We start from the raw sequence: 18,697 nt of genomic DNA, 5'->3' as shown, positions 1-18,697 counted from the left end.
GAAATACAGGCATATTAACAGTAGAAAAGTTATTTAGCTCAGTTATATTAAAATGGTCCATGTTAAATAAAAGACGCTCACTTGATGACTTTTTGATCACTAAGTCTGCAGTAGATGGCGGCATGAGGAAGTTTGTCCTCAGATTTCATATTCAAATCCCTGACTCAGCATCTCAGCAGCTGGCTTGAGCAGCAATATGGATTGCAGGCTTTGAAGAGATGGACATATTAAAAAGTCCTTGAACTTCCTATACTAAAATATGACTGGCTAATTCATGTGTCACCCAAAAGATTGGCTGTAGTGTATTTTCATCCAGGTTTCAATGATCTAGCCAGTAAAGCCTATATTAGAAAAAATCCTCATTGGATGTTTATCCTGATAACTAGTCAAAGTCAAAGTGAACTTTGTTGTCATTTCAACCACATACAAGTATACAGATAGACGAAATTACGAAGCTCAGGTTCCACAGTGTAACAACATGAAGTGCACATAAAAAAATTAAATTAAAATTAGACTTAAAATTAAAAATTAAAATCAAGATTTAAAATTAAAACACAAACAAGACAAGACATTGTGCAAAGACAAGACAAAGAAGTAGCAGCAATATTGACGTGTAGTAAGCAATATGAACATTGATGCAATGTATGGTATTTGCAATCTAGATACATAAATATAGTCAATGGATATGTAATATAATAAATAAATCAATAATAGATATAGATAATACAGAAATTATCAGTGTATGGTAATAGTTGTTGAAGACATGTGTAAACAATGACAGGTCAGAATGTTTCACAGCAGAAGGATATCAAGAACGTCAAAATACTTCAAGGTCAGAATGAGATTTTCAGTTCTTTTCTACCTGAACACTCGTCTTTGCAGGAAAGTGGTTTTCATGTATAAAAGTTCTGTTTTTAGAGGTGGTTGAGGCCGTGTGGAAGAGCCCAGGTGGGTGCTAAGAAATTACACTTAGGTTTCTGAAGTAAATGGGAATGGGGTGACTTGTTCAGAATCATTTTATCTTAGACATATCATACTTCCATCATTAATAATTTTAAATAGTTTTTATTAATGTTGATTCACCAAATATTTTTAAAACCAACTTATTCCTGTTCAGGGTTATGATTAGCAGGTGCCGAACCCAAACAAAGTCAGAGTATGGCAGAACTAGACCTAATAAGATGGCAGTATAACATTGAATACAAATGTTCTTACGGTATTAAAATTTTTCATAGGCATAATATTTGAATTTTGTCTTTTCCACTTGATTTTTGGATTGCTTCATCCCCCATGATGTCTTGGATGGTGGGAGAGGCACTATTGTGTCCCTCCAAGGTACGTGAAGCTACACAATGCTGTTAATTTTTTTTTGTTTTCAAACAGACTAGGGGGCGAAGCACCCTGCTCGCTCTGTTCGCCAACCCCCAAGGCCTGCGCTACGTACCAGCTACTCTCTGCCATTCGCGTATGTGGATTTCACTTACACCAAACAATTCTCGTGGATACGCCTGTTCATTGGGAAGAAACACTACTTTTCCCTGATGGCAACACGAATTAGATGATCTACAAGTCTCCGACTTAAAGTTTAAATCCAAACAATACATTAGATCTCTATTTGCTGTTCAGTTATTTCACTGAGTAATAATTTCCGTTTATTTGCACTAATGCGATCTTTACTATCATTTTTTTTTAGACTTTCGAATTATAGTACTTTCATTATCTCTAACCTGTTTTGCATGTGTAATTGCCTTAACTTCACTATTAACACGTAGATTTATCTTGATGAACTAGAAGAATCGTAGCCCACCTCTTTTAAGTCAGTGGGTAACTAATGTTATATACTATATGAAATTGGAAAAATTCAAATTCTCTCTGTTCAAACCTGACAGAATTTAATCAATAACATTTTACAATAAGCATTTATACTGGGGAAAGGATACTCTTAAAGTTTTACTCTGGCTGTTGGTCTTCCTCTCTTTCTCATGGTTTAAAATGATCATATTAAATATAATTTCAATAACTGGTGAACAAAAATTAATACAATTATGTTCCAATATTTTTGTGGACTCCTGTCAGTCAGAGGCAAATGCTATCTTCATAACTTCCCCCCTTACAGTGCTCCAAAACCCATCCAAAACCAAACTGTGGCCCAGATGCAAAGATAAATGCTACTACACTCATTTGCCAGAGAATTTAAATATAATGACCCTTGATGTGTAATAAAAGGTTTCATATTAGAATGCAACCCGCTGTTATTTATTTATTTATTTATTTATTTTGCATTTGCACTTCATGAAGAATGAATGATTTGTGGCTCTGGAAGTTTAAGCCTGTAGACAGCAAGAAAGGAGAGTTTTAACAGTCTTATTGAAGTATTTCAGTTAAAATGACAGGAAAGTAAAGTCCATAGTGCAACTCTGAGGTTGGTACCATGGCTTATCACGTACCCCATGGGCTGAATCTATAAACTGATTTCTTTTTCAATACTCCGTAACATTCAGATGAGAAGGTGTTAAAGTTCAGTGCTACACTATGCATGAAATAAACGGAGGTCACAGCATTATACAATCAAATTGTCAAGATCACCGAGAAAGCTTGCTTTGCAGGTCTGCAAATAAAAAGGGCATGTCCTTGCCTTCATAAGATAGATTTCAGTTAAGCTTGTAATTGGAATATCTTATACATTTAAAATCAAGCATTTTCTGCCAATGCAGACGTGCACAGTCATTTTCTTTAAGCAGACCTCAGTATCTTTTTATCTTCGCAGTAGTCACCCCCTGAAGGTGCAGTGAAGTGATAGCTTTTTATTGAATGACTTAGCAGCCTATGCGACAGTGAACCTCCAGGAGAGGTTTTATTGGCACATTTAACTTCTTTTGACTGATAGCTATAAAATCAGCAGCGCAAAAATATTGGTTGTCAACATTTTTTAAATGTTTGTTGAGAAGTTCAAAGACCAGCAGTGTCTGTTAATTAGTGGTGTAGCAAAAAAGGTCCTAAGAAAAAGGGCACTGGTAAACTACTAATGATATGAAATATCATAGTTACCCGGTGGCACAAGACCCAGATATGGTGTGGTGCCCCAGGAAGAAACTGCACAGGTTTCCTCAGGATGCAGGAGGAGAGGTGATCAAGTGGATACTGGTGAGGGCGCACACCCTCAGGTCATAGCAGAGAAGAGAAGCTACAGAGGTTTGTCAAGATGTTAGAATGCCTCTTGGCAAAATGAACATTTTTTTCTTGGCAGTTTTAATTTGACACTCTGTTCAGTACAAGACCGGCTTTCAAGTACAGCAGTGGATTACTTGATACAAGAGTGCTAGTGGTAGAAAATACACCCTGGCACATACCATACATGCACAACCAACCAGATACAGTAGCAAATTGTTTTTTAATCAGTGTGTAATCGGAAACCAATAACCTGTCAACTTGTCAGTATTCTACATTAGGAACAACTACTAGATTTACATTAGAGACATTAGGTGTGTAGAAATGCCCTGAAGACACCCTCAACACTTACATAAGGCATATTTAAAAATGCATTTCCTCCCAAACCATTCACTGTACCATAGGTCAAGGCTTTCATTTGTGAAAGTCCAAAATAATGGAGTAATAATAATAATATTTGATCCACATAATTGATTTCTTCAGTTTAGCTGTTGTTAGCTGAAAGTAGTGTCTACAACCCTTATACCGTAGGCATCCAATGTTTTCAAAGCATTTTCGTATTGGAGATATTTAAAATATTACCTGAAATTAACCAAAATGTCTGTTGGTGTGTTTTCAGTGTCACTGATAGAGGGAATCAACATTGAATCTGGCATTATGTTAGAGCACAGCTATTTTTCTTATGAAGAGAATTTCAATATGATGTTGTTTTTTAAGCAAACATTTAGAGGCAGGGTCACTGGACCCAAATAGGAAATGTTTAAAATTTAGTCTGAAACTAGTACCACACTACACTAGGTGTTAATCTTTGTTTTTCTAAAGAAACATAAAGACCTGTAGCCTACTAACCAATGTCTCTTTTGAACAGTGATGTTAAGATCCTTTTGAAGGTTTTTGCTAAAAGAACAGATGAAGTATTCTAATTATAATATCTCAAGATAAAATTAGATTTATCAAAGGCAGTAATTGGAAATCAAATCTGCTATTACTTAATGTAATATGTTCCCTTAAGGTGTCTGAGCTCCCAGAGGTTCAGTTGTGTACTTCCAACACTTCGCCTGACCTTCCTGTCATTCTCTCTACATTTTCAAGTGTCAGTCCTTATGCTGTCTCCTTCACACCTCTTCTTCACTGCATCTCCTTCATTTACCTTTCAACCAAATGAGCCTCCGCACAGTGTATCAGGCCTAGGACCATCAAAAATACTTCCTTTCTGGGGTCACACAGACTTGCGAGGGAGAGCCATTTAGAAGTGGGCAGGTCAATCCTGAGAAGCCATGCAAATGATGTGTGTGTGAATGTAAGTGAGTGAGTGTGCGTGAGCAAGAAAGACAGACAGAGAAAGAGACAATCAAAGACTTAAAAAGCAACATTTATGGGTCCCGCTCCCCGGTTTAAAGCCATTGGCCTGGGTACATGGTCACTGGTAATCTTGGGAAAGATTCTGGATTGGACTGAATCAGTCTACCTCTAACCACAAGTGAGTGGTGTGAGGCGGCACCAAAGGCATGAATATGTAGACACGGGATGCAGCAGAAAAAAGTTAATTTGAGCTGCATGGATTGAGCCATGGAAGAATGGTCATTTGAGGGAGTGAGGGAGAGTCACTAGGTTTCACAGTATACTTGCTTACCAGTACCAGTGATGATAAAGTGTTAGCAGAGTAATGTCATAAAAAAATCAGACAATATAAAGATCTATCAACTAATTGTCACACAGTACAACCACCAAAGCACAGTATTAAAAGATAACACAACATCAAATGTTCAACACCAAAGACTAATAAACATTCATTAACTTCCAATTTTTGTTCAATGTACAAAGTGCTAAATCCTAGTGTACATAAGTGATCAATATAATTCATGATAATGTTGACTATTAATCAAAAACAGCAAGATATACAAGCTCACACACCCTTTAAATGGTGTCAAAGAAAATCACTCAATGGGTTGCTGAAAATGACTCCAACCTTCAAGCACCAAGGAATAAATCACAAGTTCAGACTGAACAAGAGCACACCTAAGCTGTGCTATGTCAAGAATACTGTAGGTTCCAAGGTCCTGTCCTAGCAACTTAGAAAAAGGCACCAGGTATGAAGGAAATTTTACATATACCAAAAAGAAACATTTTTCTAGACAAGAAATTGCATTGAGGAGAAAGTTAGTAATGACTAAGTTGAATTTGAAATTAAATATTTTAAAAATGTGCTACATTACAGAGGCAAATTTACTACTTAGTTGACTATTGTACAACAGAGCCATCTACAGGGACATTGGGAATACAGTCTCACCTGCCTCAAATGCAGAGTGTGACAACATATTAAGGATCCCTGGCAATGTTTGGTTTTATATAAATAAATGTGGTACGTGCACGCATTAATTATTGATTGCCAGCTGATGACAGCGCAGTAATTGGGAGGCACATGTGTCTGATTGCAGTATAAAAGGAGGCCAAGCAGAAGACAAATAAAGGAGAACAGAATGAGAGAAAAACGGAGGTTAAGGCAAAAGTAAAATCTTGGCAGAATCATGATGGAGTCGGTGCCGATAAGAAGTGGAAGTGGGTGGTTGGGAACAGTCCCAAGAGGAGTGTATGGCCGATGCTTGAGTTACAAAGGTCACTCCTTCTGAGCACACCAGGGTGCAGGAGAGACCTACCGCTCCAGATTTCCTTCTGCAATAGGCTGAATATCAGTGGTGGGAGATGGGAACAAAGCTCAGCATGGCACACCACTGAATGTCTGGGTCATCGGTGGGGACGGTGCCTGTTGGTAGATGTCTCCTTGTGCTGAAGAAACACTAAAGGGAAACACTAAAGGGTAAGCACAGGCGACATCAGTTTTTAGAAGGGAACACTGTGGCTTATATATCTTATATATATATATATATATATATATATATATATATATATATATATATATATATATATATATATATATATATATATATATAAAATGTGAATTTCCCCTTGGGATTAATAAAGTATCTATCTATCTATCTATCTATCTATCTATCTATCTATCTATCTATCTATCTATCTATCTATCTATCTATCTATCTATCTATCTATCTATCTATCTATCTATCTATCTATCTATCTTATAATGATTTTTAAAGGAATTTTGCCTGGGATTTTTATTGGAATATTTATTGTTCATTTATTAGTTTTAATCTCTACCTGACAATACTTATTTTTTATGGCATTATTTATTTATTTATGGAAGATGTATTGCACTGCTTGCACTTTGTGTGACCTTTGTTGAAAAATAAAAGCACTGGCACTATTACATCATATTTTGTCAGTTAAGTGTCCTCGTTGTATGACATGTCCCAGTCATGTTATTGACGGCCCTGGGTTCAAGGACGTTGTGGCAGCTAGAGACATCAGGAACTGTCACAAGAGATACTACTGACCTTGTGACATGAAGATTTATTATGCTTGCATGTAAGAATCCTATCCCCAATATTTCCTAAACCTAGAAATAAAAAAATTATCTCATTGAGGACTGTTTCAAAATTTGTTTTTAGAATTTGGCAAGAATTCATTAATGCTGTTTTAAACTAAACGTTTTTTATTGTGTTAATGTACTGTAAGAGGAGCCATTCCACTCTAGGTTCTCTTGTTATAGTTGTCTGAGCCAGGTAGGGCAGGATGAATGTTCGATTTGACATTTTTTGGAATGTAATGTTTGGAATGCTATATTGATTGTACTTTCTCTGAACTGAATCTTACTGTTTGTGATGTATTTCTCTTAATTCAAACAGAGGTAGAGTACCAAAAGCCTGCAAAAGGCTTTTTACAAAAAACAAATATTTAAGAAAAAAAAGATTTAATTTTTTGAGGAAGGTGTGTGCAGAAAGATGGTTGATCATAATGCTGTCTTATCTGCATTAATATACAAAGGCCATCCTGACCATCACATTTCTGAATTGGTTTGTTTCCCTTAAATGGGTGCAAGGTAAACTTAATATCATTACAATAAAATTAAGTTCCTCGCATAAATTTTTAGTAGATACACATTATCCTAGCCAGATGGCATCTGCTTGAAATTGTAATATACTGTATACTTTATAGACAATCAATTAAAAAAGTGTGACCTCTATTCCATTTACTTACTTTGCTGATTTCAAACCCAAAAACCTCTTCAAAGTAGGCTGGCTGGCTGATTAGCAGCAAGTAGAAAGTCCAGCTTCGACAGAAGTTGGCAACAATGATTGCATAGACCGGCATTGAGGTAAAGAATTTTCTCCATGGTGTTTTGAATTTCTGCAAAAGAAAATGAAAATGTGAGATGGAGTGAGGTGAGATTGAAAAGCCTTTTTAAAAAACATCAAAATAAAGGAATTGATTGGGGATTTATTACTCCTCCATAGAGGTTTGTATAGCAATTTCAAGTCACAACACAGAAGCTTTAAGAGTTAACCAGATCTAAGGCCAGGACACAGCAGTATGGCATGTGCTGTGGAGACCACTTACAGAAGCACTCCTATAAAAGGAGCCAGCACCCACTACACTGGGAGCCAGAGTCAGAAGGGAGAGGCTTATGTTTGCTTGAGGAGGAGAGGAAGCGGACTGAAGCAGAGACAGAGAAAAGAAGAAGAGAAGAAAGTACTTTATTGTGAATATTGTGCATTGTAACTGTGCTGATAAGGTGGGAAACGAGGGAAGTGTTTCCCACAGCCAAAATTAAAAACCTGTGTTGCTGAACTCGTGTTATGCATTTGTCTGTGTCAAGTTTTAGGAGCTGGCGCACCTCCTATAGACCATAAAAATGAAAAAAGAACACATAGGTAAGGAAGGTTATTCAGTTTAGAATGACAAAAAATGCATCACAAGATTCAGAACTCCTCTTTTTTGGCATACTTTTCAGTCTACATCAATATATGTATACAATATTTTTTTATTTACTATTGCGGCCCTGGGCTATTGAAATGTGGAGAGACAGATAAGTCTGGGACAACAGGGTTCCCTAGTGTTGATCTCTGATCAGTATAGTTAAAAAAATTGTGGATTGGTGAATCACTTCACTTTTGCACATAACAAATCACAGGTTCATTAGAACAATGTTGATAAGAACAGGTCATTCAGTCCAACAAAGCCTTACAATCCCATATACCAAATTTCTCCAAAATAATATCATGTTGAGTTTTGAAGGTCCTTAAAGTCCTACTTCCTACCACACAAATTGGTAAATTATTCCATGTGTATATGCTTCTCTGCTTAAAGAAAAAAAAATTAGGAAAATGAAAGATTGTCAGACCCTTTCCTTCTCATAAGAGGCTTTGTGAAGATTGCTAAACATGCCAGCAAAGCTGCCACATTGATTTGAGTTCTTCCACCATCTCAGTAATAAAGTAGAAATATCACTGGTCCAAACGTTTATGATGAGTCACAAAAATGGTTCCATTGTCTCATACTATGATTTTTTTTCAAAGGCTCTCACATGAAAGGGTACTCTTCTCTATTAAAGGACAATAAGACATGACTGTTCCCCTTTAAGACACAACTTATTTCAATGGCTCTAAGCAGGACAAAACATTCTTAACCCATCTTAATGCACAAGTCTGTTTTGCTTAAATATCAATTCTAAAAAATATACATTCTAAAATTCTATTAAATATACATTCTAAAAAGGTGAAAAGGCTTGTTATTATTTGCTTGATAAGTAGCCAGTGATGCCTGTGGTTTACTTTTTCCCAGTTTCTCCTCCAGCTCATTGACTTCTTTCTGCTTTTTATAATCATTCACCTGTAGTTTCTCTGCATTACTCAGTTATCATCCATTAGCAGAATGAATCCTTGATCCATTCCTTGTGGGCACCCCTTGGAATTGTCCCTGCTATATAAGGCACATCCCAGCCTGTTGAATGTTGATTGGATGGATTAATTAACACATTGTTACGCATGTTGATGTCCATTTATCATAACAGGACAGTTTTGTTCTCTTCAATACAGAGGGGCAGAAGCACTCTTTTCTGATTATAGAGTAATATTCTAGCCTGAAGTTAAAAATCCATAACTCCATTATTCAGTTACTCTCTACGGCTAACACAGTCGAAGTCTAAATGGACTGAAATGATTTTTGTTCCATTGCAAGCTGCTAAGAGAGATGCAAACAGTCGGCTGAGTGGGCATACCTCTGAAGCACTGACAAGGCTGGCACTCTCTCCGATACTCTCTTCTATATAGCGCCTTTCCTCTTCTGAAATTGTAGGGTGCACAGCTGGACTCTCATAGGACACCAGAATCCAGAACATATACCAGAAAATTCCCAAGCACCCTGTGATGATAGAAGAAAGTGAACAAGTGAAAATAAAACCCAAGCAAAGGAAAATTATACATATTTCATACTGGGAGAAATGTCCATGACTTCAATTTATTCATAACATAGCCAAGACTTACTTTACACTATAAGGCTTAATCAGCAATTACTGCAAATTAAATTATACATTTTTGTAAAGGAGAATATTGCTGAAAGAACTGTGAGAGTAAGTCAAAAGAAACACTTAGATAAAACATACATTGGTGGCAACCTTACAGATGTATTTTCAAAACTGAATCAAGATTAAGTACAGCAGAGAGCATTTAGTTTCTTGATAGCTATTGTAAGAACGCTAGGGGTCACTGTCGCCCCTTAAACCCAACAGACAGATTCACAGACACAGGGTAAAAGCACCAAGGAGTATTCTTTAATTATTTCTTCTTGCACAGTGCCTTCAAAGCACCACAGCCACAATAAACACAATTAAATTAATATCAAAACACAATTCTTCTCTCCTCCACACCTCCCAGCAAGCTCTGTCACACTCCTCTCAACTCTGGCTCGTCTGCTGGGTCTTCAGCAGTCCTTTATATAGTGCCCAACTCAGATGGAGAACTGAAATTCTTTAGTCAGCCCGGAAGTACTTCGGGGCTTCTGTCCATGTCATCCATTAGTACTTTCAGGCTATAGGGAAAGTATGACTCCCTAGGTCCTTCGACAGCTCCCCCTGGTGGCACCCATGGCACCCAACAGGGCTGTAAAACTGAACTCCAAGTCCCAGGATGACCTGCGGAAATCCGGGGCACCGCCATACTCCAAGGGAGCTGCAATCTAGCTTCTTGGGGGATGCAGAGTCCAAACGTTGCTGCCTTCCCCCATCTTCTCTTTTTTGGGGCATCCCGGCCGGATTGAGCTGCTGGCCGTCCATCACACTATAAATAAAAATGTGGTCAACCTCCAAACATCCATTCTCTTGAAGTAGCATAGATCCAGTTCAACCTGATTGTAATGGCATGTGTTGAAGTTCAAGCAAAGTCTGCTCCCTCCAGCATGTCCCATTAATTTCCATGTTTGTCTTCTTCCTATGGAGCATGAATTATATATATTGTGAGAGACATACTCTTGTAAGACAGCTTAAAGGCTTGTTGAGTGGTAAGTCTGAGTCGAGGGTTGACGCTGTTGCCAAATGCTTCTCCTCCTTTCTCTTCAATAGATCTGATGACTGGTAATGGCGTCACTTCCGGGTTCCAGTCCTCTGAGCCTGCCTCTCCCACTCTGGCTTCCTCTTAAGGTGTTCCACCACTATCTTGGAGCAGTCTTAGCTATGACTTGCGTCTGAAAGGACACCCTTTTTGTTGTTTTGATTTTTCCACCAAAGATAAGGGGTTCGTCTTACAGTGCCCCAACACTTTCTCATTTTTCATTCTGCAATATTTATAGCAATGTTTTGCCCAGCTGGCAAGACATTGCCATGTACAGAAGAGGTACATGACTGGTACAGTGTAATGATCACATTTGGAAAAATACAATTTGAAATAAATGTTGGGAATGTTTGCGTCCTTCAAAAAGGGACATTTAAAAGAGTAGTTAGTGAGTAGAGCTGGTTGAAGCATTATATCACAATAACTATCACAAACAAAACCAAAATTAATTCCAAAACAGAAGCCAAACCTAAAATCCTATGCTTATTTTAGAAGTGACTATACTTTTTCCTAAAACAGTGAATGTTTCTGTCTTCCCGTCTGAAACAAATGCAACCCTGCAACATACTATGGGAGCAGGTAGTAAAAATAGGAGAGCTGAGTAACTGCTTTAATCACAATTTGGAACTTGCTGATGTAGTAATATCTTTGGTTCCCTGGATGTGGGACTCTGGTTGGATGGTCATAGGACTATAAAAGGTTATTCTTGAGCCTGGACGTGAGTCAAGGGACTGGCACTGAAGTAATCTTTGGGAGTAGTGTATCATAATTAAAGTCAGGAGGTGAAGTAGGGTCTGTGTCAAGACAACCTTCATTTTTTTGACCATATCTGTGCTCTGTTTTGCAACTCTCCTTAAGATGTAAATGTACAATAGTTAAAACTTAGAGTGGAATTGCATCCTATATTAGTGCCAATATATCTCTTCTGATTCTGTAGCATTTTACTCAGATTCAACTTAATAGAACAATGGACAATAGAAATATGTTATCTTACATTAATGTGAAACAGCAGGACACCACAGAATGTGGTACTAGTCAGCTTTTACAAACAGACAACAGCGCTGTCTATGCAAGAGATAATAAAGGAGGGTGTCTTGGTTATGACAAGGTTATTATAATGTCTTGTTCCAATGTAGATTTCTCTTATCTGAGCCTGTATTCCTGTTTAAGGAAATGTTATTATGATGCAATTATCTGTCAGCTCCACAAGTGTTATTCTCACCTGGACAAAGCTGGCATCACTATGAGGTTTACGTTTTTTGATTTCTCCAGTGCCTTCAATATCATCACATCATCATTGTACACAGGTACAAATAACACTGAATGCTAAATGGCAACAGCTAATTTAATGTTAGCCACTTGTGTACTTACCAGCCAAGAATGACTTAAATAACTTGAACAATAACAAAGAACAAAATAATAAATAGCCATATTATACCAAAGAATTGATCCTCCTCTAACACATATACAGTAAATGCTTGCCTCATGCAAAAATTAGTATAACAAGTTTGTAATTTCTGGAGTAACACAGGAAAGCATTCCACAGCAACACCAAGCTAGTCCTTCTTGTCTGTCATGATGATAGTCTGCTGTCATCTGCTGCTGAATGAGCAGAAGACGTTAACAGGATCAGGGACTAAGTTTTGTGTGCAGTGAAATCGAAATGTAGTTGTCTACCCTCTAACTGTTGGTGAAATGAGAACTGATGTCCTCATGTGATGATAAACTTACGCTTCTGTCAAAGTTTAAACATGATAAAATGAATATTATAGTGTAAAAACTACTGTGTTGTATTCAGCTAAATATTTTGACCCAGGTACCAATTTAATTGCTGGATATTAAGTGCTCTAGTTCAATTTTGTACATCTTGGGTTGTTCCTCGATCTATACTGAAGCCTACGTACTGCCAAAAATGTTACATTTTTCTTTTTTGAAATGCCTCCATCTGGCATTTGAAACTGCACACTATATCTGGTGGTTACCCATGGATTTGCAGCTTTACTGACAATAAAATACATCATATTACAGACTAGCCACGGTACCTGTCAAAGACAGATAATATAATAATTTAAAAATATTTGCACTTTCATCATCCTTCCTCTGTATGTGCATGTTGACATACAGCCTGCTTCTCAGGCTCTGCTATTATTTTCAAGGTGCCTTTCTCATTACCTTGTAGTTTTATACTTTCTGTCTTTGAAGGTGACTCGCTCAGTGTACGCCTTTACTCCTCCTGGTGCAGTTCACACTTGCACCTCCTTCACCAAAGCTTAACTGACTGATCACACCAAAGCCAAACTGACCAATCAGATTTATCTGTGGGACTGGACACACAGACCTTAGTGTTTTATTATATAGTAGATGTTGCAGTGTCACACAGAGGTGCAACAGTACAGTAAGTAATTCCATCATTTCAGTTTTTGAACACTGGTTCCTATCTTGACCGGGGTCACCTTCTCCTTATTTTGACATAGGGTTTCATTTGGGGTCTCCTGTTCCCCCCTTGTTCCAAAGACACTTAGTCAGTTTGAATGGGAGATCTTCATGTGTCCAGTATATACTGTAAGTGAGTGCTGTAGTGCGTGAGATATGTCCTGTATCTCATCTAGGGTTATTTTCAGTCTTGAGCTGGATGTTATTGGGATAGACTCCAGCTCCACATGACCTTCTGAGGGTATAAAAAAATAACTTATGGATTAAGCAAGTTTGAAAACGGTCTGTTGGATGGGGAAATAATAAAAACATTCATATTCAGGAAAGCAGTAGCTGGTACATTAGATTTTAAACTAAAAGGTTGCTGGTTCATTTTCTGTGTGACCCAGAATGAATCGCCTAACCAGTTTGTGGAGGTTGTATGGCAAAAATATATTTAGATAGTTACAATATATTCTTATATTCCTTTAAGAATAGATGTTTGCCAAATAAACAACAATAATACCCAATACAGGGTCATTGGGAAGCAGATTTCAACCAGTAACAATGAGCACAAGGCATGAAACCTGCCCTAAGTGGGATGCAAGTCAGTCCAGGAAGTGGTAAGTCCACTTTGTTAAATATGTCATTACCCTAACCTTCTGACTGGGTGCCTGATACTCCAACTATGCCAGGCAGTCACCTTATTACAATATACACACAAAAGCTACTATTAAATAATCAAAACAGAGTCTTGTCATGATCTGCACAATACTTTAGTGTTGAGTCACCATTTCACATCATTTTGTCATGAGATGGCTTTCTTTAACCCAGCAGACCCTCCGTTCTTTCACCTTAGACAGACATGGTTGAAGAATGCTTTCTAAAGTGTTGGATGATTAGTACTTACCATAAACATAGAAAACAGAAGACCACCCAGAATATTGCACCAAGATCCCAGCCAAAGGCATGGCTATGACAGCACCAGCATAAGAACCTGAAAGATAAAAAACAGAGAGGACTTCTAAGCTGTCCTGATGACACTGGTACTCAGTGGACTGTCATGTCCATTACTATAAGAAAAGCTGCCTCTGGGCTTCAAAAATATGAATTTAAAAAACTTAATCGGAGTACCTATCCTGAGAAATTCACTTTGAACTGTTTACAGATTGTTAGCACATAGCAAGTAAACAAAAAGGCATCTCAGAAATGAAGGAATCTGCTGCCTTACCACAGAAGGAAGTTGTGGCCAGTCTGCTTCTTTCTAGTGGAGGGGCCCATTTGCTCCAGATGCCGTGACAGGCTGGGTAAGTAACACCCTGTAAAACAGCACAGATATACCATCAGTCTGTCTTCTTTGAACCATGAGCTGCGCCATAACATTTTAATAAAGTACAGATCTTTGTGATATGTAACTCATCTATTAAACATGTATAGATTAACAGTCTCACTTACTTGCAATGATTTATAAACTAATATGTACGTTACAAGTATCATTTTGGCTGCTTCATAACAAAACACTAAAAAGTAATATAACTCAATAATGGGCTTTTTTGAGTAATGAGTTCTGTTTGTAAAGAAACAGGCCCATATTAATTATTTCACAGAAAGTCATAGTTATTGGCTGTGGAACTGGAATCATATTGTTATGACAAAAATCTGTTAAATATTTATGATACAAGTGAAAATTAAATTAACATTACTATGCAGAGAGAAGCAGAGATATCTTATTTGTGTTTGGTGTTTCACACAAAGGTAAACATATCTGACAGCACTCAATCCAATTACAGGATCACACTGATGTTTGAGTTGATACCAGCAGCTTTGGGCACTAGGTAGAAAATAACCCTGACTGGAGGGACAGTCCATGACAGGCCACACTCATTTATGCTGTAGGAGGGAAAATCCATGCAGACAATGAAAGAGTGTGCAAGCTCTTCACAAACAATGGCCAGACCAAGATATGAGCACTGTCCACTGACTCGGTAAGGCAGCAGTGCTAAATAATTGACTCAAAAAAATAATCAACTCAAAAATACGATTGCATGACAGGAGTTGCTTGAGAAAACAGCCAAAGGTTTTACAAGAATTCATGTCATGTTGGCTTTGCCAGATGTCTGTTCATCAATATGGCAATAAAGATTTACACATCTAGCACCACCTTCTGGACCCGCTTAATCTTGAGCAGGGTCACGGGGGAGCTGGAGCCTATCGGAGCAAGCAAAGGGCACAAGGCAAGAACAATCCCTGGATGGGGTGCCAGTCCATCACAGGGTGAACATAAACACACACACGTGATCTGGAGCCAAATTAGAATCACCAATCCATCAAACATACATGTCTTTGGACTGTGGGAGGAAACTGGATCATTTGGGGGAAAACCACGTGGACACAGTGAGAACATGCAAACTCCACACAGGGAAGACAGGAACCCTGGACTTCTTACTGTGAGGCAGCAGCACTACAACTGCACAGCCAAGCTGCCTCACAGAGGTAGTAATAATGTGAGTGACCTGTTGACCAAGGAAGGTGGCATGTCGGATAGGGCAAGTTGAGGCAGGAACAAAGCACAACATTGGCTTGATAGAAATAAAAACTATGCACGTGCACAAAGGATGCAACTGCAAGAAAAAGGGCACCAGCATATAATGGGCGACCTCGAAAGAATAAATGTTACACCTTCCTTGGGCTCTTTTAGGGAAGGGAACAAAGAGAGTTGAGAATAGAGAAGAAATGGCACTGGAGGCAACACCTTTTAATTCCCAGAGGACCTACAGTCTCGGGCAGGGGCACAAGGAGCCATGCTGTCCTTTGTACAGAGAGGCTAGATCGGTGTCTGTGGCATGGACAATGGAGGGTGCAATAGTGATGTGGTCTCAGAGGCTGTGGCCTGGTAGTCGTGACACTTTATTGACCCACTCTTGATGCAAGAAGTAAAGTCCTGAAATGACCATAGGAGGATACCAGCAGAACCTAAATGTGATGAAGAGAGGCCAGTGCTGAGTTACTGGAGGTTGTGGGTGTCTTGTTGTGGAAGTTTAAGGTGAGAAAGGGGGTGAGCCACCCAGCTACATAGCAGGGGAACAATACCTCTAATTGATAGGCCCCTTAGACCAGTTAGGTTATTTTTGTGGTTTTCTTGTGGTTTAACCTACTCCCTGTGTTTATTCCTAATTTCTTTCTTTTAGGATGAATGAATGTGCCTTTATTTTATTTTTCTGGCATCTTGGGTATTATTCTGGACATTAGGGAGCTCTGCGAGCATCCCTTGCTGGTCATAATAATAATAATAATAATAATAATAACAACAACAACAACAATAACAAATATAAAAACAGCAGCAACAATAATACTAATAATAATAATAAAAAAAGAGAAAATTGTGTTTTGTTATTATCATTATTGTTAGTGCAGCAGCAATGCGTTTAGATTACAAAATTATTTTCAATAGTAATGCATTTTCATTATTACATTAATAAAATTTTCATTTATTTATTTTCTATGAAGGTTGTCTATTTTTTGGAACGTTCTGTATTATTATGATTATTGTATTTTAGGACAATGGGATTCTTGACAAGCAGGTTCCAAAGAACAGAAAAGGACAAAGATTAATTTTAATAACATTCCTTGAAAAAAGTGTACACATGTCAGCTTCCTTGTCACCTCCAGATGGGATTTAGTTATAAACAATTATAATCTCTTTGTGAATTACTTTTCATGCAAGATTAATGAGAATAATTTATGATTCCAAGATATGTCAGATACATATTAAATCAGGAGAGATGTATTATTAAATTTTAATCACGTGTTAATTGTCACACTGTCAGCTGTTGATGAATGAGAACCATTAAGGGCTGTTTCATAAGTGACTTCAGTATTAAAAAATCTGTTATATAGTCAACTAAATTAGCTTCAATAGACTTCACACACTCATCAGATCTCATTACAATTGTCTGGATTACACTAGGACGTTTCAGCCTCGTGCTTGTTAAGTCCTGTAATTCTGTTGTCTTTTCTCACAAACACTGATAACACTCCTGGATTCAGTGGCTCGTCTCAGTCTGCTCTTAACGCCAGACCAGTAGCAATGTTTTGCTCTTCCTCTCTCTTCTGTCTCTCTCTATGAGTCCAGTTTTCTTTTTAATGAGAAAGCACAGATGTTACTATGGCTAAAGAGAAAAACTCCTCGACTTCACTGGCACTCACATAATTGCACTGCTACGAAACCAAGAACTCAGAGAGACATGCTGCGTCTGTGTTGTAAAATGCTAAAAAGCTGCCAGTATATTGATTATAAAAAACAATTTCAGCACATTCATACAACCAAGCACAACATAAAAATGAGCATCCATTAAAAGGCCTGAATATATTAGAAATGATGATGAAATGCAATAATTGAATTTGTGCAGCTCCATGAACATTAGCTTGTAAACAGAGAGCCTAAGACTGATTGCAATGAATGTATTAATAAAACAAAATGCAGGAATATAAAGAATAAAGAAAACAATGCATTCTGGAAGCTAGGAAGCATATGGCAAAATATGAAAATCAGAAAACAAAAAGAGGAAAGATTCAGGAGAATCTATGGATTTATTTTCAAATGAATTGAGTGCATGGAAGCTCAGGAGCTGCATAAAGATATATGTATTTGAATAGAAAGTGGCAATGGAGAAAATATTTACATTCATGTTAAATAATTCAGAGAAAAGTTTGATGTAAGGTGTGCCTTTATTTCAATTTGACTACAAGATCAACTAAACAAAACATGTGCCTTTATGGAAATCTGAATATAGGGGGCCTGTGAATAATAAGTGACTTGGCTTAATGTCCAAATGCAAGGGAGGAGGAAGCCAATGTACATTTACATAATTGGAAATAAATACAGTAAATCTTTTAAATACATGGAGAAATGCATCCCTATATTTAAATCTACACAAATGAAAATGTATAATAGTTATATTTCTAAATTAAATGGTAGGTAATTAAAACTTAAATTTAAATGTACTGAAATATGAAAAACACCGTTAACTAGAATAACAAACATCTTTTAAAATATTTACTGTATATAGCAGGCTATAAATGCGTATATGAGTTTATCAAAATTAAATAAATTTAGGTATTTATATTTGTAAGTGTGAACGCTATACTATCTGCCGTCTTTCAAATGTCAACTCTTCCACTGTATTTCATCTTCTACTCTTGTTTTGGTTTCTTGGTATGATTTACCATCTTTGAGATAATCAAGGTTCAAGGTTTTTATTTAGTCATGTTTACACAAGAAAACATGAAATTTAACTTCTCAGTTGCATCTAATAACAGAAAGAAAGAAAATAAAGATAATGTAACATGTCCTGCCTTGCCCATCCTCTTGATTTCTTTCTCTCTAGTTTACGCTCCATCAATCCATCTCTTCTTAGTACATGTCCCATCCAGCTGTGTTGCCTTCTTCTCACATTTCTAACATGCTCCTTTCTTCACCAATTCTTTCCTGATTTTTCATTTGATAATTTATTGATCCAACTGATCGTTTCCATCCTTCTCCATAGCCGCAGTCCAAATGCTTCCAGTTTATTTATATGTCCTTTTCTCGTTGTTCATGCCTCTTCTCCATATGGATCCAAATTTTGATTATGCATTTCTGAAATGTGTCATTT

At 37.3% G+C, this 18,697-nt stretch overlaps 1 protein-coding gene across 1 annotated transcript in view; it reads right to left on the bottom strand.

Annotated features, from left to right (window-relative positions):
- Positions 1–18,697, bottom strand: part of LOC114646176 (vesicular glutamate transporter 2) — a 73,804-nt gene that overhangs the window by 12,451 nt on the left and 42,656 nt on the right. Inside the window, exons 5-8 of the mRNA XM_028794209.2 lie at positions 14,275–14,362; positions 13,954–14,040; positions 9,305–9,447; positions 7,285–7,434 (exon numbers count right to left, since the gene is read on the bottom strand). Coding sequence (XP_028650042.1) covers positions 7,285–7,434; positions 9,305–9,447; positions 13,954–14,040; positions 14,275–14,362 — 468 coding nt within the window. The remainder of the gene's footprint in view (positions 1–7,284; positions 7,435–9,304; positions 9,448–13,953; positions 14,041–14,274; positions 14,363–18,697) is intronic.

Source organism: Erpetoichthys calabaricus, chromosome 2, assembly GCF_900747795.2.
Source record: "Erpetoichthys calabaricus chromosome 2, fErpCal1.3, whole genome shotgun sequence".
Classification (NCBI taxonomy): domain Eukaryota; kingdom Metazoa; phylum Chordata; class Cladistia; order Polypteriformes; family Polypteridae; genus Erpetoichthys; species Erpetoichthys calabaricus.
Note: the sequence above shows the minus strand (reverse complement) of the source record. Positions and strands in the feature narration are given on the sequence as shown.